Below are 23,517 nucleotides of genomic sequence, written 5' to 3' on the forward strand. Positions count from 1 at the left end.
ATATAAATATAAAAAATAATAGCAAATAAACACACACGCACACACAGCCTTATTTTTAGAAATTGCTAACATATATTTTTTTAATGCTTCAATGTTGTAATGATAGTGGGAGATTTTTACCTTTTCAAGATGCACTGGGTGTGTATCCAGGGTAAATGCATCAGTCAATGCTGAGGATCTGATTGTGTTTGAACTGCGAAAAAAGATTGGACTACTTGGATTAGATCACTGACAGGAATTGTTGGCCGAGATCCAGCTCAGCTCCCTCAAGCACTTCAGAGACCAAAAAAGCGCCCTGTTTGTTGTGCGCCAGGGACTGTTACAGGAAAGACTGGTTGTGTGTTTTTTTGGAAAGGGGCACACAGAGGGACTGAGATGAGGGGTTATTTGTTTAATATAATGCCCTTCCTAAAGTCTGTTGTGATGCTTGAATGATGGAAAGGGGTAGAAACCAGTCTAGCATGCTGATCATGCATGACCGTGTGTTTTGTTTGTGTCTACAGAGTGTGTGGACAGGATTCCTTGGATTGCTCCAGAGTGTGTGAAAGACACCGCTAATCTGAGCATAGCGGCTGATAAGTGGAGTTTCGGGACAACTCTTTGGGAGATATGTTACAACGGAGAGATTCCTCTGAAAGATAAGAAACTCACTGAGGTAACAGCATTCACATACACTGTTAGGCATGTTTTAGCTAGGGCTAGGCAAAAACAAATCACTTATTTAATTTATAGTTTACTTGTTTTTTTATATAAAAACAGTGATTTATTCACTATAAGTTCTAAAAAAAATCATCATCAGTCATTTTTTTTCACTAGATTCTGTAATGCGGGGGGAAAGCCATAAAGCTGTGCGATATAAAAATGTCAAAAGATGGATTTTTCGATGTAATTAATATAAAAAATGTTCTGTATAATTGATCTTTAACACCCAATTCAGTACAATGCTGCTTATATACATTAAAGTATCAAATAAACATTGATTAATGTAAGAAAAGGCTAGGATGTTTGATAAGTTAATAAATTAAACGTGAAAGAGACTGTCAGAGGCCTTTCTGTAGCATAGCACTGAAATTTAAAGAGCTGAATTTGCTTACATTTTGTGACTTATTTCTACTTCAGTGTAGATAATATGAAATTGCTAATTATTAGCGGTGTAATGGATCACGGTTAATTCATGATTCATACGGATTACAACTCATGGTTTGAAACACTCGTGACATGCGGATTAAGAATTTTTTTTTACTGGTAGATTGATTCTAAATTTGTAACGATCAGAGAGATCGCCTCCTGCGTCATTCAAATCACATGTATGCATTTAGGCTTTCACACAACCTAAACTATAAATGATGGCGATTTGAAAATGTTTATAAATTCCTCGAATCGCTGAATTCAAATCTGTTTTGTGTTAGTTATGAAGTTACAAACAGTAAAATAACACAGAAGTAGTGGGATAACAGTTTATAGTTTAGATAAAACCACTGATGTTTATGGTAAAGATTAAAATTACCATCATATGCATTTAACTATGCTCAGAAATGAAAGTTGTAGGCAGCAGTTGCATTATTTAACCAGTAGGTGGCGACAACCAGCCATCAAAATATGCCACCAAGTAATTCTTCAAAAATGATCCATCTAACAATAAAACATGAAGATTTATGAGTGAATTAGTGAATCATTTACTGAAAATTAGTAAAAATAAATGTGGGTTGTACAAATTATAATGTAAGATTTCTACATTTAGTGTCATCAGCAACAGTAGCAGTAACAGTGAATTTTTCACACTACTGAATGTTTTACAATTTATTTTTGATTCAGCTGATTATTTCTTCTTTTTATTTTTAATAATATTGCAGGTTCTAATTTCTGTTTGTTAAAACCAAAAGTTTTTTGCAGTATTTTTTTGTAATTAAATTTTTCTTCTCACCATTTTGGCTAATCCGAAAAATGGTTCAATCCATGACTAAAAAAACCGTAATGTGATACGAACCGTGAGATTTGTGATCCGTTACACCACTACCAAGTTTCCTTGTAAACAGTAAAAAAGTCTAATGTTAAAGCAGTTTGGACACATTGTCTGTGTATTATGTCTTAAACTGACAACTGTCTAATAATTCAGTTCATGCCATTAATATTGATACAAGTACAAAGGAAAAAAAATCTCTGTTTTTGGCTGAATATTTTTTTTTGTTTTATTAATAATATATCTATATGTATAAATACAAGGGCCCTTGGTTTTCGACTTCTAAAACCTTTGGAATGTTTCATATTATGACAAATTCCATGCTATTGAAATAGAGAGTTGGGTTCTGTTTTAATGTATCCATGATTCTGAAATAAAATATTAGTTCAGATTAATTCATTTCAGTAACTTTGGTCTTAAACTTAAAATGGCTTAATTATTGAATGGTAAATTTTAATCAAAATTGAATCAAATGGAGAGTTTGTGAATAAGAATTAGGTCCAATCGGGATTTTTGACCAATATGCAGCCCTATTCTTAACGCTGTTTCTTTCTGATCATATTCTGATAAATCATATATTTTTCTCTCTGAGCAGAAGGAGAGGTTTTACGCAGCGCAGTGTCAGTTGGCGACCCCTGACTGTGATGAGCTGGCCAAACTCATGACCCACTGCATGACTTACGACCCCCGACAGAGGCTCTTCTTCAGGGCCATCGTCAGGGACATTGTTATGGTGGAGAAACAGAGTAAGGAACATGAGTTTGTATATACATACAGATGACAGAGATAAACTCTAGATTAGTTATTACATGATTGCCAGAAGAATTTAAGCAACCATAACAAACAAGTTTTCTTAATTGGGTTCATAATAGTTGTATACTCAATATTGGCCTCTTGTGGCTAGTCATGAGAACTGCTGTCATCTTTACTAAAAGTGAGGAACTTGATTGTCAAGGTTTGACATTCACATTTAAAGCATTGAGTCAGATTATACAAAGCAGTTGACTTTTTGCTTTTATTTCGCAATGATTAAAAATGACTGTAAATGTGTATAATGTTACAGGGAATTTCTGTTCAGATTCAGTTTGTAAGAGATTTTAAAATAAATTATTACTTGTTAGTACAGACACATGAAATAAATGTGTAATGTTAGATTTAAAATTCTATTTCAGATTCAGTTCTTGAGATTTAAATTTAGTAAAGATGCAATAAAAATTGACCAAAAATCACAGTTGAAATTTTTATAATTTTTACATTTAAAAACATTTCAAATGTTCAGAAAGGTTTGTTTTGAGTTTCAATACATGCTGTGCTTTTGAAGGAGAAAAATACAGTTTTTATTTTTTTTGAAGTTGTGCTCACTAGTTTAGTCTTCCATGACAACTTCCACATTACTTTTGGTTATTTGTTTTGCTACTGTACCTTTAAAATTTCTAAATGTTAATGGCCCCTAATAGAACTGTTATGATGATAGCTTATTGTGAAGTTTAGTCTACTTGTTGTTTCATTTAGGTTTAATTGATCATAATTGATAGGGAGAAAGCATTGCATTGTGTATGTTAGCATGATTGTAAAACTCATAACATTTATTAAATGTCCTTTTTAAAATATTTTCCCTTTAGATCCATCCATTCAGCCTGTTCCCATGCTTGAAGTGGACCCGACAGTGTTTGAGAAGAGGTTCCTCAAGAAGATTCGAGACCTTGGAGAGGTATTGATGTGTGTGTGTGTGTGTGTATTTTGTGTGTATGGACTGCTCATTTCACTGACCATATTTCTTGAGGTTGGACTGAAGTGCGTCATTGTGTTTTCAGGGTCATTTTGGGAAGGTGGAGTTGTGCCGGTATGACCCACGTGGAGATCGGACTGGAGAGCTAGTGGCTGTGAAGTCTCTGAAGCCAGAGAACCGCGAAGAGCAGAGCAATAACCTGTGGCGTGAGATTCACATCCTGAGAGAACTTTACCATGAGAATATCGTCAAATACAAGGGCATCTGCAATGAAGAGGGTAAGCCACAATTCTGAACATCATCAATTATTTAATACTGTAATGGCTTGTGGTGCCAATCGCTTGAGCGAGTTTGATCGAATCTGTCCGTGTGTTTGTTTTAAGGTGGGAGATCCATTAAGCTCATCATGGAGTTTTTGCCTGCAGGCAGTCTAAAGGAATACCTCCCCAGAAACAAGGCTCACATAAACCTTAAAACTCTGCTCAACTATTCTGTGCAGATCTGCCAGGTGATGCTTCATTTGTCGACACTTAAGTATTTAAATATATACAGACTTAAAATCATCAGTTTCCATCTATTTACTTGATTTGTTAGCTTTATTAAAGGTGCCGTATGTAAGTTTTGTCACCCAGTGGTTGAGTTAGGTATTGCACTCCTGGATCAAATCTAACACAGACACAGGTTGCCAGATTGAGGACAGGAGCAACGGATTTAAATCATATTCTAAATAAAAGCAATGGCACCTGATAGAAGGAATATTTTCCATATTAAAAGGAGTTTTTTGTCCTAACCAACACCTCGAATTGGTATATTAGAAACAGCTTCTATTTCTCACAGGTGAACAACAGAACACTATGACAATGATCACCTCAGGTACACCTCATGTGTTTTATTCAGTGTTAAATGCTAATAATGGGAGTTTGAATGCCATCTTACATGACATTTATTGCCATATACTGAAAGCAGCAGCAGATAGTTCACCTCTGATCTTGAAACTAAAATAAACTGTTTAAAATTGAACATTAGACCTAAACACATTTATTAAAATTAATAATGTTAAAGAGGTTTAATATGTATTAATGTATTAAAAAAGCCAATTTGCTGATCACTGCTCATCTCGTCATGAAGTGTGTTAGGACACGGGGTTACATTTAAAACCTTCTCACCTCATTATTTGCTAATTAATAACCTCATGTGGAACTGTGAATCTGCGTCTGATTTCCGAGTCTGCTGCTGTCCACCAGAGATCACATTTTTGTCATGGACGCATGCTTTCAGAGCCTTTCTGAATGAATGAATGAAGTACGCTGTTTTCCAACAAGGCAACCTGGGGTGCTGAAATATAATTGGATAAACTGGCATTGGACAGGTTAAAATTACCAAAACAAAGACTGCGTTCCAGCACGGAAAACACATTTTTACAGCAGAATATCTGACTTTAGCATTGTTTTTCAGATAAACAAGAATGTTCACTTGACATGTTTCTTAAATGTCTGCAAACATATTATGGTATTTTTATGCTTTAGAAAAGTCAGAAACTCATACAGCACCTTTAACCTTTAATAAAAAGAAAAAAAAACTTCTATAAATGTCTGATGATTTTTCCCCCCAATTTGTAATGCATAAAAATGACCATTTAAACAATTTCTTTTATAAAATGACTGTTGGTCAAAATAACAAATGTTGATAATCAGGGTTATTCCACAAAATATTGTTTATATAAGTCTTTTCGAGTTAAACCATTGTAATTTTGTTATCTAAAATGTATATAAACGTGTATATAAACATGCCAAATTTTTTGTTATTTTAAGCACTTTTTTATCTTATTTTATGTTTTAAAATGCTCTAGATGTAAGGCTTTATTGTTTGTAGAATAAATCTAAAATGTATGTTTTGATCAAAAGCTGTACATTATAAATCCGAAGAAAAAAATATTAATGATCAAGTAGCCTTTTAATTATTTATTTGTTTTTTCCCTTTTTTCCCATTTTCTTCTCTCAATATGTGTATTTTGTCAGCAGTTGCTTTTCATATATTTCTTCTTTTATTTCTCTGGTTGCTTGTTGTTCTTATGGATTTGTGTTTGGACTCCAAGAAAAACAACAGCTGCTTACAGTGATCCTTTGTTGCCTTCTGAGTCTGTGTGTTTAACACAGACCTGCAGTGTAACATTATGCTTAACCCTGCTGTTTTTCTGACCTCAAACCTTTAGGGTATGGACTACCTGGGATCTCGCAACTACATCCACAGAGACCTGGCAGCCCGCAACGTTCTGGTGGAGAATGAAGGCACGGTAAAGATTGGAGACTTCGGCCTGACCAAAAGCATTAAGGATAACGAGGGATACTACACTGTGAAAGACGATCTGGACAGTCCAGTGTTCTGGTAAGCCTCATTCATCATGACCAAGTACATTATATGAAAATCTAATATGGGCCAGATCTATTGGTGATGTCATGTACCATCATCCATGATTGAATAGTGTGGTAAATCCACTTTGTAATGATTTTCTCCCTCTTTTTTTCATTTTCTTAGGTATGCTCCAGAATGTCTGATCCACTGCAAGTTCTACAGGGCATCTGATGTCTGGTCTTTTGGAGTGACCATGTATGAGCTCCTCACGTACTGTGATGCTTCATGTAGCCCCATGTCGGTGAGTTGACAGTCAGATGTTTCTAGCTCTGTCTCAATTACAATTTCTAAAAGAACACTCTATGTAGATGTATTTCGCACATTAATACCCTTTTAAAACCTAAAATGAAAAATGGGACTTCCTGTGGTCTTGTGCACAGCACGTTGTGGCCATCACAAGTTTAAAATCTATTCTTTCATTTTAATTCAGAAAAAGCAGTTCAAGCACAGTCTGGAAAGTCTTTATAGATTGTTTCTTAATTTAGTTATTTAATTAAATGCGGGCTCTAGGAAAATAAATGGTTAGTATTGTGTTTAGTATTTATAGTATTACTTAAATGTAGTATTTATAATTCAACATTTACATCATCATTTCTCAATTTGAGTGGGTCAGGGTGTTTTTGGGATGCATGATTGAAATTTTGAAAGAAGTGTGTGAAAGCTGTTGACATTTAAGTCGAATGTGATACATGCGCGTGAGAGAAACATATTCTCCTAAAGGCCAGTTTAGATGGGATGTGTCAGTCACAAGTGTGTAGCTCGTTTTCAATGGACGAAATGAGGAAAGTCAAACATTTTAATTTTTATTGATGTGATTATTAATAACCAATCAAAAAACATTTTACAGAGTCTATTCCACAGAAAACATGATGAAGTTTTGTATGTACCATCAAAAATCTGATATAATAGTGTGAGATTGTAGACTTACCAGGTAAAAACATAATTATACTGTTTAAAACTAAAGTGTTACCAATAAAATGAACACAGGCACATTTGTTTGGTAAATTGATGTAACTTTTTTGGTAATATTTTATTTTAATGTGTTCTTGTTACACATATTTCATGTACATACTATAGTAATGAAAATTAGTTCTGCATAATTACATACAACTAATCCTAAACTCCCACAATCAAACCCTTACCTTAATTAGTTTTACTCAGTAATTAAATGACTTGTTACACTGTAAAATTAAGTGTAAAACATTTTTGTTATTTGTTATGAAATACAATGACTCTTACTGTACATAATAAAAGTAAAAACTTGAAAAAAAACTGACCTGCTTTTCTTCAGTTGCATGCACAAATCTGGTGGCGCACTCTGTTCATCACTTCATAATGAATAAAAAGCAAAAGAATTAACCAGTTTACAACCTCATCATGAAGCCTATTTTTTTAATCATGGTATAACATGTAAACGGTAACATTTTCTTAAATTTGATTTTATAAAAAGAAACTAGTTTGGGATTGTTAGTGCACTATTATCATATTACTAGGGCCAGACAGAATCTGCGGACATTTTCTGCTATTTCTGCTGAGCATTTTGTAAATTATTTTGGGTGTATCGTAACTAAAAACTTAATATAATAAAAAAAAAAACCTTTTTAACTTTTATTTGATGTTTACAATGCAAATCCAATTAGATCCACTTATTTGGTAAATAAAGCAAGTGTCTTTTGTAGTATATATACTAAAACACAGAAAATAATACTTTACAAACTATATTGTAAATAAATCAAATAAGTACTTTCATATTGGTTAATACTGAAATTAATTTAAAAACTGAATAAATATAAATGTACTCACATTTACACAAGTAAATAAATAGACTCAATGATGGCCTAAAAAATCTGTGGATTTCTGCACGTGCAGATTGCTTGTAGGCCTACATATTACTAATGATCTTTTAATTTATGTGTAAATAAAGAAAAGTGAGTCATTTATAAAAAGAAAAAGAACAAAAATTGGTCGCAGGTTAATGACAAGAGGAAAATGTGAGTTCATGGCCAAATCAGTGGAGAACCACTGATCTGAGTTATTAGTCAGTAGTCAACTTGAGTTTATAATACTGTTTTTATTACAAAATAATAAATAAATAAAACATATTAGACATTTGAAATCTAAATTATGCCCACCCATAAAACAAGCCACTGTAAAAGCCACTGTTATGATTGTGAATGAAAAAGAAAAACAAAAAGCACAATAAAAATCATAAAAAAATTATTCAAATGAAAAAAAAAAAGTACATTTTAAAAGAAATATGTAAAACGATGCAACAAATATCAATGATGCCACAAAATAGCAAGGCTGCATTTAGGATAGACTAGTGCAATTATTTTTATGCAAATGCTTTATGTAAATTTTTCCTTATGCAACTATTTTACTTCTGATTGCATTTCTAATTCAGCCTTTGAATATAAGCAGCAGGAGGGTAATAAAGATTTGTTGTGCTGCAGAAATGAGCGCTTTTTAGAAAGCCAGCGTCAGTTCTGTAGGCTGAAAGAAGCCGTTGTTAAGGAGGTGCTGGTGAGTCTCTGAGAACATGGCAGATGGTGCCAGTCTGTGCCCACAGTGGCAGATGTCTTACCCAAAGGCTGCGGTAGACGTCTACACAGCAATCCTCCCTTTTTCCCCTTGTGTGCTGCTTGTGGAGAAAATGTTTGTACAGAGCCATTTGTCAGATTCCATACTGTGCACAATGTGATGTTTCTTCACCCACACAATGTAATAAAGGGTTAAAGGTAGCTTGCTAGACGAGACGTGAATGGATGTTTAATTCCTCTGAGCTTAATAGCAAAGCAGCCCAGTGACCTAATTTTGCTCCACCCCCACAGGTGTTCCTTAAGTTGATTGGTCCAACACATGGACAAATGACTGTCACCCGATTGGTCAAAGTCCTGGAGGAGGGAAAGAGACTTCCAAGACCAGATGACTGCTCAGAGCAGGTAATGCATCAGTTTACTAAAACTAAATACTGTATATGCAAGTTTAGAGTCAGTTAGATTTAAAGGGCAACTATTTTACTCCTTTTTAAGATTTAATTTAAGTCATTTGTCTCCAGAATGTGTCTTTAAAGTTTTAGTTCAAAACACCCATCAGATTATGTATTATACCTTTCTGAATATGGGAAATTTGATCTGTTAGAGCAGTAGCTGTTTTTGTTGCCTGTGCCTTTAATGCAAATAAGCTGGTTCTCTCTGCCCATCATTACCACGAGTCATAGAGATCTCTCGGTATTGCTCTGAAGTATGTAGCCTTTACCTCCTGCGTCTCGCATAGATAAACAGCACAGTGACAAACTAGGTAGATTTTTCTAACTACAGTAAAAACTTTCCCAGCAGGTATTTGTTGTGGAACTAATTCAAGCCTTTTTGCAACAATGAGTGACACTGTATGGATATCCGTTATGTTCATATACAAAATAAACCTGATTTCAGTCCACATGGAGACATGTTAATATGCGGCTGTTGGGCTCATCGGTCTCATTGTGGTGGGCCTCAAAATGGGGGGGGATTTGGATCCTATTTTACGTCAGGAAATGTAAAAAAAAAACACACACACTTATTGTGTTTATGTCACCCCAAAATGATTGTGGACATATATATGTTGACTATACCTACACACAGTTCTGTCCATGAAGCTTACAAAAGTTGATTTTCTTCATAGGTGCCCTTTAAATAAGTAATTTAATAAAAAATACTTTAAATTTAAAACTTTAAAGCTTTTATTAAAGGTATAGTTCACTCAAATTTATATTTGCTCAAAGTGTAGGTGACTTTTTTTTTAGTAGAACATTAAAACATTTCATCTGTGGTCATTTGGTGATTCATCAAAGGCAAATCAATGGCTGCTGGCAATTTGGCAAGAGTCATACAATCCTACAAGTTGTTATGAACATGCTCAGGTCCATTTGATGAGGCTGTGGATATAAGGTAATAATCTTGTAATTGATGTACAGTTTCTTGCACAAACTAATAACTTTGGTTCATAAGACCTCAGTGTATCTTCAGCAGCCATACACTGTAAAAAAATGTCAGCTGTGGTTGCCAAAACTTTATTGTTAAAAATACTGTAGAAACCATAAACTTTATGGTGAACTACTGTATTTCATACATTTATATTATTATACAACTGGGTTTTGAAGTACAAACATCTGCATATGCTTATGATGAACCAAGGTGAATCACAAACTACTTTGAGAAGCTGCTCATGGTCGTTCACACAAATACTTAACACCATCAGGGTAACATACATACAATTAAAGTAATGCAGTAAATAGTCTTTGTAAACATTAGATGTAACAAAACTTTAATGTACATTACTGATGAGGAAAAAGGAGCCACAGTAATACCAAAAAGGCATCAAAAGTGAAGTGTCAATTCAATTTACCATTATTCACCCTATATATTAGGGAAACTTGCTATTAAGTAGGTTATGGATTTTTATTGTAGCGTGATTACATTTTTCTAACCATTAAAATTACATACTTTTTTTTTTTAAAGTGTATAAACTTTGTTTTGCCTGCTTTTTTTTTTATAGCTCTAGAAGTTCCATTAGTGGTTGACTTATTCTTTATGAATGACCGATGAACAAAGTTTGACCCTTTATAGGACACTCATTGGAAACCCCTGAAGTGTATTGAGTTTTTTTAAACTTTTATGACTTAAAAATGATATTGTAGTCAGTGTCAGTGAAGGCCTTTTTTGTACTGAAGATAGAGTTCTTGTATAATCACCTACATCGTGTATAATCCAGTTATGTCTACATTAAAAGAAAGAAATATGTTTCTTGCATAAAAGCATATATCATATCAAGTGTATAATTTCTCATATAAAGGATGATGTGACATGTAGGAATAAAGTATTGAGAGTAAAAGTTCAGCGACGCCATCACAGGAATGAATATATTAATTTAGAAAGCTGTTTGATTTGTAAGTGTTGGAGACTTTTGACCCCAACATTTTGATGGTAGTGAATGCCACACGTCATATTAGTATCATGTTATATAGCTTGTATTAACCTTTGAGATTTTCTGCAATGAATGATAGAGATTTCTAAGGAAGTGAGTTTCCACCTACACAAGACTGGAATGGAAGTCAAAGGAGCCTTATTAGCTGTCAGTGCATTTTTAACTGACAAGATTGCTTCTGCAGATATTTTGTAACCGCTTTAACTGACATTAGGGTACAGATGGGAAAGATTTTTGAAGTCTTTGTGCAAGTTAACTCCCTCTGAAATTCCTGTAAAATATTTATTATTTTTTAAATCATTATATATATTATATGATAGTCTTATATTATGTTTAACGCAGTTTGGAAAAGTCACAATTTTGAAACCATTAAAATTTTCTGTTATACTGTTCCTATAATAAGTTTTTTACAACTATTTTATTTAGTTTTTTTGGGCAGTTGCAGAAAAAGACCATCCACATCAAAACTGAGCAGTGTAGTGTACTTTATATCCAAAGAAAAGAAAGATCTCCAAAGATGCCTTTTTTAAGCTGTAAAGAAATCCGTGTTTTTGAAAATAATGCCGACAGCAGAAGTCAATGATTTATTTGAATTGTTTAGCCTGACATATTTACTGTTTCATAATACTTTAAATCTTTCTTAAAATGAAACGTATTGTGCTTAATGGGTGAAAAAAAGTTGCTGTTTTTACCCAGATATTTAAAATGACCATATTTTAGAGCAGTAATCACAATACTGTAAAACCGTGATATACTTTCAAAGTTATTATACCGTCAGAATCTTATACTGGCCCATGCCTATTATATACACTACTGGTCAAATGTTTGGGGTCAGTAGGATTTTTAAATGTTTTAAAATAAGCTTCACCTGCTCTCCAAGGCTGCGTTTATTTCATCAAAATACAGTACAAATTGTGAAATGTTGTTGCACTATAAAATAACTGTTCACAAGTAGTTCATCATTCAACTTAATATTTTAAGGATGAATGTTCAGCTTCATTACTGCAGTCTTCAGAGTCACATGATTCTTCAGAAATCACTCTAAATTTAATTATTACCATTTTTAGAATTATGATTATGATTTTCCATCCATTTTATTTTTATTTTCATCAAATTTTTATTTTCAAGTTATTTTAAATATTGAAGCAGATCTTTTCCATGTCTATGAATAAAAGGAAATCATGTTTGCAAATATAATTTGATAGACAAAAAAGTGTGATCTAGTGAATGACCTATATATATTTTATAAAGTGCATATTATTATTTTAATGCACATAATTTCTGTTTCTTTTACATCTAGATAATATAAATATATGCACAGCAGACATTTTTTTAACTCTCAAATTTATTATTATTTTTAATTTAATATGACATTACTTACAGTTTTACAGCGTCCTTGCAACCATCCCTAAGTTGAGAATTACTGCCGTAAAATATTTTCCTGCTTGATGCACCGCAGACGTTTCTTTTCTGACAGTGCAGGGATAGATGATTAAACAGCAGGTATGAGTGCTGCTCCAGGGCGCACGTCTCATTCTTATCTTTGTGTTTTGACAGTTGTACAACCTGATGAGGAGATGCTGGGAAGCAACACCCGAAAAAAGGATCAACTTCAAAAGCCTGATTGCCAACTTTCAGCAGATGCTTGACAATCAGTAACTATATGGAAATATGACGGGACACAGACTCCACCTCTTTTATTTTCCACAGCAACAAAAAAAAAGTTTAACCATGCATTGTAGCACTCTTTTAAATGTACTCTCCTTCTTACCGTATCCCTCACAGACTCCGATAAATATATATAAACTGCAGAACATGCAAAATAGAAAAAAAAAAGAAACAGCTAGAACCACTGAAGCGGTCAGTTAAAGTGCTGTCCGGCCTCTTTAAGAATATGCAAACGTATATCTGCCAGTTGCTCATGTTTCTCTTTACACTGAAATGCAGTCCAGACTCAAGTGCACCCCCCCCCCCCCCCCAAAGAAATCCAGAATCTGTTCCTCTTCATAATGTGCCTCAGCAGCCACAATGATGTATGTATGAATAACCCATAATTCCCATTGTGCATTACAGCATGTGCTGTCTGGAATCAGCCCATCTTAAAACACATGCATTAGGACAAATGAAGACTGTTGTTCTTGTGGAAGATGAGGAACGTGTCAGAATGTACATTTGCATGAGCGCTTTACGGTTTGGAGCTTTGATGAGTGGATTGTGCGTTTTCTTTGGAGGACGATTGACATGCAAAGTATGCTAAGACTGTGTGTTTGTCTGACTTGAAGCAGACAGCTGTTCGTCTCGGAAAATACCGAACGTGCTGGATGGATTAACCGGAGGACTTTCAAAACAGCATGCGCCGGTCAAGATGGCAACATTAGAATATCCCCACTTCCTCTTTGGGCTTCGTAATTGCCATGAAAAACTGAATAGGATGATTCTGAGAACTGCATTTGGACCGGTTTACGTCAAGGAGAATGAGGGATTAATTAATCAAATGCCTAAAGTAAACACAAGAGGGCAGTAGAGCTTATAAAATATCTAAAAGAATAAGAAAACTGGGTCCCACTTTATATTAAGTGCTCTTACTTGAAATCAAAGATTTGTTACAATTTACTTTTTGTCTTAGTACAATTTTTACAGTGTACTTCTGTTTAATTAAATACAGGCATGTTTTTACATCTGTAATTAAATTATGCAGTTACATTTGTAAATACATTGTTGACCATCTCTTAAACCAGGGGTGCCCAAACTCAGTCCTGGAGGGCCGGTTTTCGGCAAAGTTTAGTTCCAACCCCAATCGGACACACCTGGGCTAGCTAATTAAGCTTTTGCTAGGCTTTCTAGAAACATCCATGCAGGTGTGTTGAGGCTAAATGGAACTAAAATCTGCAAGACACCGGTGTTCTGAGGAGCTGTGCTACCTCATCAGAATGTGCTACCGGTAGCTTAATCTGTCATGTTTCATCTACCATAACAGGGTTAGCACATCTTGTCAGCTTGAAATGACTATCAGAAGGAACTACCACATTAAATAAGGATGTAAAAACAGGGGTAGCACATAGTCAGCTTCAAATATTTATCGAAATCAACTACTACTCTATTGAACAATCTAGAAAAAGGCGTAGCAGCTTTAAATGTCTATCAGAGCGAAGTACTGCCTTTTTATTTCATTAGTTTTATATTTCATTTGTTTTTTAAGAGTGGTAGTTCAATCCGATTGACATTTGAAGCTGACAAAATGCGCTACCCCTGTTTTTACACCCTTTATTTAGGAGGTAGTTCATTCTGATAGACATTTGAAGCTGATAAGATGTGCTAACCCTGTTTTTGATTAAATAAAACAGATTAAGCTACCATTAGCACATTCTGATGTGGTAGCACAGATCGTATAAACACCGGCCCTCTAGGACTGAGTTCGGACACCCCTGCCTTAAACCCATGGGTACCAAGCTCAATTCCTGGAGGGCCGCAGCTCTGCACAGTTTTGCTCCAACCTTAATCAAACACAGCTGATCCAATTAATCAAGCAGAAGAGTCTGGAACTTCTTGATTAGCTGCATCAGCTGTGTTTGATTAGGGTTGGAGCAAAACTCCGCAGAGCTGTTTATAACCTCAACCCACCCATACCACCAAATCTATCCCTAACTCTACCTGTCTCCCACCTCAAGTTGTTACACCAGAAGTGTTCTGCTGTACATTATGAACACGTAAGTACATTGTGTTTATATTTTGATGTAAGTACATAGTAGTAAAGCACTCTTAATATAAAGCGGGGCCCAAAATTATACATCTTCTCTTGTGCAAATTATATTCCAAGCTCTGCTAACTTTCGGAAACTGAATTAACCTTGTCCAGAAATATGTTAGTACTTTATGTTTCTCTTTTTTTATCAAAATGAAATTAAAATATAATTAGCAACATGTTTCCTTTATTTGTTAATGTTTCAAAGATGGATGCTGATGTTTATGAGGATCAGTATATGTGTGTGATGCTGCTTAAAAGCATTAGTCGTTATTCATATAGCCAAATATTCAAAGACGCAGTAATTCCCGTGTGATTATCAGATTATGGTTAATCCTCACACGCAGTTCCTGAACGGGGAAAATGATTCATCTCCCAGGTGGAAGTGCCATGTGGTTTAGCACTGAAGGAATTGTGAAGGATGCGTTTTAAAGTTCGCTGCGCCGCCATTATGGACACAGTGGAGTTAAGACAGTGGCTGTTTCTCAATTCCAAGAACGCAGAGAACAGACTTGTGTTCTTGTGAAGACCAGTCTTGCCAGGTCACCTCAAAAAAAAAAAAAAAAAAAAACATACTCGGGAGACCACGAAGACAGACCGCGTCCTGTGAGGAATGAGATGCTGCGTTCTTCTTGATGGACACATGACCTTCACACATTTTTAACTGAAATGTAAACATTACAGCATTCATGCAACAATTTATTGTTTTGCCCTTTTCACAATATATACTATGCATAAAGACTTTACAAATATATGTTGCACAATACAAATAAAATAGATTTTAATACAAATTTCAGCAAATAAACACCCTTAATGTGTTTCTGCCTTTATAAAAATGTTCATGTTTACTTCACTGTCTCATTTAGGGACACTCCAGAGATAAACATAAGTTAGATCTCTGAACTTTAATAATAAATCTGCGCTTCCCGTCTCCAGTCGCAATGACTTCTGGGGTTTCTAAAAGCAAGTTCATTGCTCAAGGCTGCATTGATGCGTCCTTGATATCAAGATCACATCCGGGAACTTTCACGCGTTCTCTGTTCTTGCGGTCTTGAGCAAATAATTATATAGAATCAATTTTGTAGGTGATTCTAAGCTCTTTGCTTGAGTTTTGGAACTAAACTTTGGCAGTTGACGATGACGTTACACACAACACGAGATCGCGAGGTCTTAAATTTTGTTCAAGCCAAAATTTATTTATTTTCCTTCTAATAGGCGAATTACCAGTTTGTAAACGTGTGCGCAGCGAGGTTGCAGAAAATAAACCGGGAGCAATTTACAGCGAGGGAACGACATCCGATGCGGTACAGAGTTGTTGTATTAGAGATAGGTTATATTGATTACATATTATATATATTGTTTATATAATGCTTCAGCGTATTACAACAGCTCGTCACCCATTGATAAGCACAGTTATTTGGCAAAAATAACGTTAAAGTGAGCGGCGTTCATCTGACAGGTCCATTTGTGATAGCACCCTCCCAATATTGGATTAGACGAAATGACCAATATCCAGCCTGAAATATACAATCTCATGAAACTCCAAGTGATTTTACAAGAGAGAAGTTAAAGGTCTTTGGATGCCAACAATTTTGCTTTGTGTGGTCATGTGCAGGAATGAATGTTCTATGATTACCGGATTCAACACTAGTGCTAAAAACCTAGATTCTGCCTAGCCAAAGACAAGGAAAGAAGAGCTATACAAGGCCTGGGTAATCATCAACAAGCAAAACAACTGCATTCTGACAGGGAACTGCACCTGTACCGCAGGGTACATGATCTTACATATTTACATTACATTCAGTGTCCGCAGTTTAATTACCCATATTTAAATGTGTTTGCTGAAATCTTTGCTGCAAACGATAGTGTATGATTCAGCATAGCGTGAACTTAGGCTACCTAATATAAAGTGAGAACTGCAGAGTTCAGCATTTTTAATTAAGCATGCAAATCCTCACTCACTCTTCGAATGGCTGTTAGCCAAAGATGTCTGCGGTTGGCATTAAAAGCAGTGTGGTGTATGGTAAAAGTTAAGTTTTCTATTTTTGGTTTTGGTATCCTACCGCACAACACGACATGTTTGCTATAGATCAGTCTTTTTTGGCAGCCAGTATGCACAGTTGACCCAAAGACTGTAGGGTTGAACCCGTGTAAAGTCGGTTGGTAGTTCCCATATATTAACAACGGCGTGCTTGATCCATGCGATTGGTTCGGGCAACGTCTGATTAAGCTCGTCCAAACGTGTGATGTCACATAATTTGCAAAAAATGCGGGAAGGGGATGTCAAGCTCTCCACATGTAGCGAAACCATAGAGCAAAACAAACGGCAAAATGGGAAAATGTAAGTTTGCGTACTCCTAGTTGGAGAAAGACGAGTTTAAACAGTGGATGAAGCCTGTTGCTGAAAGAACCGTGTAGTATTAACAACTGTTTATTAAGGTAAAGGTCTGATAATGAAGTTACTGAACTTGAAGTCACAATGAGCTCTTAAAATACTCTGAGAAAGTTATTAAAAAGTCGTAAAAAGTTATTGAAATGACTTTTCGGATTCCTGCAAATGAACAGTAAGATGGAAGAAAGATAACAGACGTGATTTTCCTGTCCTTTAATATGGAATGCAAAACAATTCCGTCTGCTCAAAATTAAACCCAAACTTATTTTCATCAAAACGAAAGACAACAGAATCGTACCCAACAGGGTAAAATGTACATAAATACACATAAAATAAATACAATGATCATTTTTTTGTCGTTAAATACTCAAAAGCGTTGAAACATCTACTAAAAAAAAAAAATACAAACATTTTTTTCTTGTATTGCAGGAGTATACGCATGCTTAAATTCCACTGTTTCTAAAAATAGCTTATTCACAGTAAAGCAATATCAATAGAGTTTGGATTATAAAATATTGCAAAATCTTAATTCAAGGTGGAAAAAAAGAAACTACAATCTTGTAAACTTAAAAAAACAACAACAAACAAAGCACAACTGTGTGGATAACCCTGCGTGTTTGAACAGGCGACTGTATCTTCTACATCATTAAGAGACACTTCAGTATTGCAAAGCTTTGAGATACAAGCGCACACACACATACACGTTCATGACATTCAGTGGGGGTAAAAGTGACCTCGCGATGACTGAAGATACATTACAGTCTCGACTTCAAATACAAGGGAAACACCAGTGTTGTTGATCGTCAGCAAAGAAAAATTCCAGGTTCATAACCACAAATAGGCACAGTTTCCCATCATTCGCCATTCTGTAGTAACACATTTGAAAGTGTGATTATGTAGTTTTACAAGAAAAATAACACAATCATCTATCCTCTCTGTTCAAGGTAAAAAGAGTCAAAAGTTGCCTCGATTTGGAGCAGTTGAGGAACAGGAGAGAGAGGAGACTCATGGGAAGGTGAACAGAAGTACATGTGCTTTATATAATCCCTGTAGAAAGTCATCTTAGAGCGGATCATTTAGAAACAACCAGTGCAGGTCAAACTGAACTCGAGCACAAAAACAGAAGTATATATGTATATTTAAAGTAAAAATGCTCACACTTAACGTTTCAGTGTTCCCTCGAAAAAAAAAAAGGCCTCTGTGTTTATAAATGGTGGTTTTGTGCTGAAAGTGGGACGCGGCGCCTCAGGTACTGAAGTAAATTTGGGATTGTCTTTATACTTGTCAGAACACAAATAGCAGGCAATAAGAGAGGCTCCTCCTCAAATGTATTGTCAGTCTGTTGTGGAGGTGAGAGAATGGCTTTCAGAGAGAGAATAACCAAGAGACAATCACTTCAAAAGCGTCGAAAAGAGAAGGCACACAGCCTTAATCATAAACGGATGAACATGCCAGGCAAACGCCTAGCAAAGCCAAACGACAGCTCCTTATAAGACAATCTGCTGGCAGACTGCACAGCGCACTGCAAAAAATCCAGTTCTTCATCACTATATTATCTGCCACTAGTAGTATTTAAACGCGCTTTAAACTTAGAAGCTCGATGCAGTGAAAAAGGATGGTTTTTATAACCAATTCTCTTGTTACACAAAATAAAGAATGTGCTTTGTGTGAACGATACAAAGCTGAAAAATCTTTAACTGCAGTAAAATGGATGATGTGATAAACCAATAAAATGTCAACTACCAATTAATTCAGATGAATTTTTAACTAAAATAAAAACAAAAGGGAAATGTTCATTAAAAATGATGAATGCATTCTGATATCTGAACAAAAAACAAATGAAAGCTTACTTTCAAATCTAGCTGCAAGCAGCAATTATTGAGACCAAGCACAACAGGAACTAAATGAGCAAAGCATAGCAATGAGGATCAGACTAACTGAAACATTGTGTAACTAAAGACAGTTGAGGAGGATTTTACTCAATAGCTGAAAAACAAATTATTAGTAACGATTCATCACCTTTGACCAATCAGCTCGGACACATTCATTTGCTTATTCTCGTTCTTTATTTGTAGATGACGTACAGTATTCAAAACTATAGCTGGCAGCTAGCTCTCTGCAACAATCACATGGTCGCCCACTGGAGCTAAGCAGGACTGTGCCCGGGCAGTACCTGGATGGGAGACCCAGGTTGGTTGCTGCCGGAAGTGATAATATTGAGACCAGCTGAGGGCGCTTAACCTGAGGTTTGTGGTGGTCCTAACGCCCCAGTATGTTGATGGGGACTCTATACTGCTCAGTGAGCGCCGTCTTTCGAATGACACATTAAACCGAGGTTCTGACCCTCTGTGGTCATTAAAAATCACAGGATGTTCTTGAAAATGAGTAGGGGTTTAGTTTAACCCTGGCATCCTGTGCAAATTTTCCCACTGGCCTCCTACCCATTGCCATTTCATAATTGGCTTCCTCACTGTCTCCTCTCCACCAATCAGCTGGTGTGTGGTGTGCCGTCGCCGGGCGCAATATGGCTGCTGTCGTGTGGCTGCTGTCGCATGGATGCTGCACACTAGTGATAGATGAGGAGATTCCCCCCCCCCCCCCCATTATTATTAATAATAAAAGCAGTACAACGTGACTAACCAGAATAATCCTTTTTTTGTTTTTTAACCATATGACTCTACACAGATGTAAAGCAGTTATAAAAAATTGTGATCATACAACTAAAAATTAGTTTAGTGATTCACAGGATTTCTAAAACCTAAAAACACAAACGTTTGTACAAAATAGTTTTCCGTCTGTACAGTCAACAGCAGACACTGCTATTTTTGTTTTGAATACACCCCTTTTAACTCATTGTCTAATTGCACAGACTTAAGAGCATGCAAATGATCAATGCTGGGTCTTGTTTGTTTTCGGAGAATCTACCCCACCTACTGATAACTAGTTTGACATGTATTAATAAAAATAAACTGGTTAGTCACGTTGTACTGCTATTATTTTGAACAATACTGTATGACAATTTAGATAAAAATCAAACAATCTGTCTAAAATGAGTTTGAAAAATCAACTTGAACATTTTAAAAAATTGTTTCTAGCCCTTTTTGGTTTAAAAGTTATTTGGAAACGTGGTGAACTGCTCCTTTAAGACTAAATTTATCCCACTGGAACATTTCTGACACTTGCCTTCAGACAAATAAAGTGGAAAGATTAAACAAATCTGCCACGCAGCAATATAAAAGCGCTCATATTCAAGATGCATCAGTATTTGTATCAATAATAAAGCACATCTTGGCAGCAACTGAGGCCTGATATAGATTAAAAAACTGGATTTTTTGCAGAGTAAAAATCACAAAAATGCAGATTCTCCAATTAAAGATGTAAAAAAAAAAATTTAAACCACAAAACAGCAGAGCACTAATATCCATATAAAGGCATTATGTTTGATTATTACCATGTTGGTGTGTGCATCAGGGCTTTATCCTATACATAACCACTTCAACCCCTGACGACCATCCAGCAAATGATTATTACTACTATAGTAATGTATAATTATTACTCTTACTGTTGTTAGCAACAAACCACTGGCAGCGTTGTAGCTGAAAGTTTTGGGGAAAGTCACCCCACCGACACCTGGGAGGGGAAAAAAAGTCACCTTGAAGTGCGCGGTGATGTTAGATTCTCCAGAGAAGGTAGAGGTTATTGCCGTAGCCATGTCTTCTCCGAACGCCGAGTTTTAAGGCTCCTGCAGTATTCAGAATGGCTGATCTTTCCTACAGATACAGCAGTATGTACAGAGACGAGTATGTGCGATCAGGAATCCATAGTCCAGATAAATAATCACACGGTAAAGCAAGACGCAATATTCTGAATATTCTCATAATGTCTGTACAGCGTAAAAAATACACTCATATACCAGAATATACAATGTACATTGGCTAAGCCCTACTCTTCGTCAGGGAAAATTATTATTAGTAGTATTATTATTCTCTCTCTCTTTTTTTTTTTTTTTGTAAATGGTTATTTCTCTGAGTGTAGCTCTATCTTTATCAGCCCTTAACCGTTTGTACAGTAACACACGAACACAGACCCCCCCCGCCCCTCTAGAGTGGAATGGTTCATATAAAGGCAAAACAGAAACTATCAATTATCGCGTCATTTGGGACAGAAGCTAGAGAGGTCCTGCCTGGTGTGGGACAGAAACAACAACAGATCCACATACGCTTCAAGACGGAGGATAACCCTCCATATACGCACAATGCAATGTACAATCTTTTCATAAATATCAGTTATAGACTACAAGTTAAGGCCTGGACACGACAACAATGGCGACGTACAGCGAGCGAGTTTTCACTTAGATTCTCTTCTTCTTGAAGTAGTCGGCGTACTGGCCTCCGAGACCCTGCGAGTGCTGGCCTACGTACGGCCCCTCGGATGTCACTTCCTGCGTGGGCAGTGTGGGGTATTCTCGCTTCTGCCCTCTAGCCTGACTCTAAGGAGAGAAGAAAAGCCTGTGATTATAGTGATTAGCATGATTTCACCTGTTTGATGATGATGATGATGGTGACTCATTGTTCAGCCTATAGCTGGCTTTGAGTGGCATACAGTAAATGACTGATGGGTTTTTTGTGTTTTGTACAGTAAATGAGTGACGGCGTCTCTCTCTCGGCCCACACATGCGTCTGAAGAGTTTTTCTCTGACTCTTGCACTGTGATAAAGAGCTCTTTGTGGAATGAGTGAAGAGCAGTTGGAGGTGTTTATCTCTCTGTGTGTCAGTCTTCAACTTCCAACTGAAGAATAAAGCTGCTGACAGACGCCTGCCTGCTGCTTTTCCTCATTACCAACATGTAGAACAGAAGAACAAACGCTCAGCGTATGGCTTCAGCTGACCCATCAATCCATCCGTTTATTCCTCTATCCATCCGTCTGTTCATCAATCAGCCCAATAATATTTTGTCCATCCATCCATCATTTTTTACATGCATTTATTTATCTGTCCATCTATTTCACCGTTTGCCATCCATCTGTATGTCTTTCCATTTATTTATTCGCCCATCCATCTATCTCGTTCATGCATCTTACTCATTAATCCATTCGTCCATCTATCCATTCATAAATTATATTAGAACTATTATATTTTGAAACTATGACATTTCTATTATAATATTACAGTTGCACTATTTTTGACAAATATTATGCTTGAAATATTTCTGTTATTTCTGTTTGCTATTAGCAGTAGTATTGCTGACTATTGGCACTTGGTCTGTAATCTATGGAAGCCTAATTCAATTTATTAGCTCGCTTCAGAAATTATTCAGTTTTGATTGGCTACAAAACCAACTACTTTTGTCTAATGACCTCCCTGATTAGTCTAACTTGCCTAGTTAACCTAATTAAAGCTGCGGTCACATTAGAGTTTGAGCATGCGAAATACTATCGTGCGTCGATGTGAAAAGGGGCGGGATTAAACAAGATTATTAGACATTAAAAAAGTGAGCGATCGCTTCATAATTTAAACTTCTGTCCAGAGATGTCATGTTTCGATCTTCGATTGGTCTTACACAGTCAACAAGTGATGCGATTTTGCAGGTCAGATTTAACCAAGCTTGAACTTTGCACCGCAGCTACCTGCGAAACTTGATGCATGACCCTGCGTTTCCGGTCTGACGCATTCGCGTGCGTCTGAATGGAAGTCTATGGGGAGAAAAGTCAAGTGTGACCGCAGCTTAAGTCTTTAAAATGGCACTTTAAGCTGTATCTTGTCAAATATTATCTACTGTCATCAAGACAAATGAAATGAGTTATTAGAAATTAGTTTAAAAAAGTGTTGAGGAAAAATATTTGGGACATTAAGGCTAATAAATTCTTCAACTGCAAGTAAAAAGTCATTTGTGACAGGTTAAAATAGGACATAAAATACAAACAGTTAATATTTGAGTTAAAATTTAGTGCTGTGCAAGAATAAATATAGATAAAAAAATAAAAGTTTGTTTTGACATAAGAGATGTGTGTGTACTGTGTACATTTATTATGTGTATATAAATACACGCATGCATATGTTTAAGAAAATGTTCATTTGCATTTAGATATAAAATATATATGCAAATTATATATATATATATATATATATATATATATATATATATATATATATATGCATATATAATATATAAGGTCTAGACTTGTATTTTAGAGTGCTTTAAAAATACTCAAAAATGTCTCTGTCAGTGTTTTCAAACTATTATATTTGAATAACCACAGTCACACAAGTGGCAATTTCACATTCGTCACATCCATAAAAACACTTTTTCCTCATAAAT

The 23,517-nt window shown here is 35.7% G+C and overlaps 2 protein-coding genes across 5 annotated transcripts in view; one reads left to right on the forward strand and one right to left on the reverse strand.

Annotated features, from left to right (window-relative positions):
• Positions 1-14,984, forward strand: part of jak1 (Janus kinase 1) — a 61,848-nt gene extending 46,864 nt beyond the window's left edge. The window contains 9 exon segments of one of the 2 annotated variants that reach the window (NM_131073.1): positions 504-655; positions 2,556-2,706; positions 3,583-3,671; positions 3,775-3,967; positions 4,073-4,197; positions 5,902-6,074; positions 6,225-6,342; positions 8,933-9,043; positions 12,624-12,891. In NM_131073.1, coding sequence (NP_571148.1) covers positions 504-655; positions 2,556-2,706; positions 3,583-3,671; positions 3,775-3,967; positions 4,073-4,197; positions 5,902-6,074; positions 6,225-6,342; positions 8,933-9,043; positions 12,624-12,725 — 1,214 coding nt within the window. In that variant the 3' untranslated portion in view covers positions 12,726-12,891. 2 annotated transcript variants of the gene reach the window in all.
• A 2,413-nt stretch (positions 14,985-17,397) lies between these two features.
• The window catches only part of raver2 (ribonucleoprotein, PTB-binding 2), a 136,770-nt gene continuing 130,650 nt past the window's right edge, over positions 17,398-23,517 (reverse strand). Inside the window, exons 15-16 of one of the 3 annotated variants that reach the window (XR_015493770.1) lie at positions 20,550-21,688; positions 17,398-18,738 (exon numbers count right to left, since the gene is read on the reverse strand). Coding sequence is in view for 1 of the 3 variants with exons in the window: in XM_087257472.1 (XP_087113598.1) it covers positions 21,551-21,688 (138 nt within the window). In the remaining 2 variants the exon portion in view is untranslated. Of the gene's footprint in view, positions 21,689-23,517 lie in introns of all 3 variants that reach the window. The other 2 variants (XM_087257472.1, XR_015493771.1) reach the window with 2 other exon arrangements.

The sequence above is a fragment of the Danio rerio genome, chromosome 6 (genome assembly GCF_052040795.2).
Source record: "Danio rerio strain M-AB ecotype USA chromosome 6, GRCz13ab, whole genome shotgun sequence".
Lineage (NCBI taxonomy): Eukaryota > Metazoa > Chordata > Actinopteri > Cypriniformes > Danionidae > Danio > Danio rerio.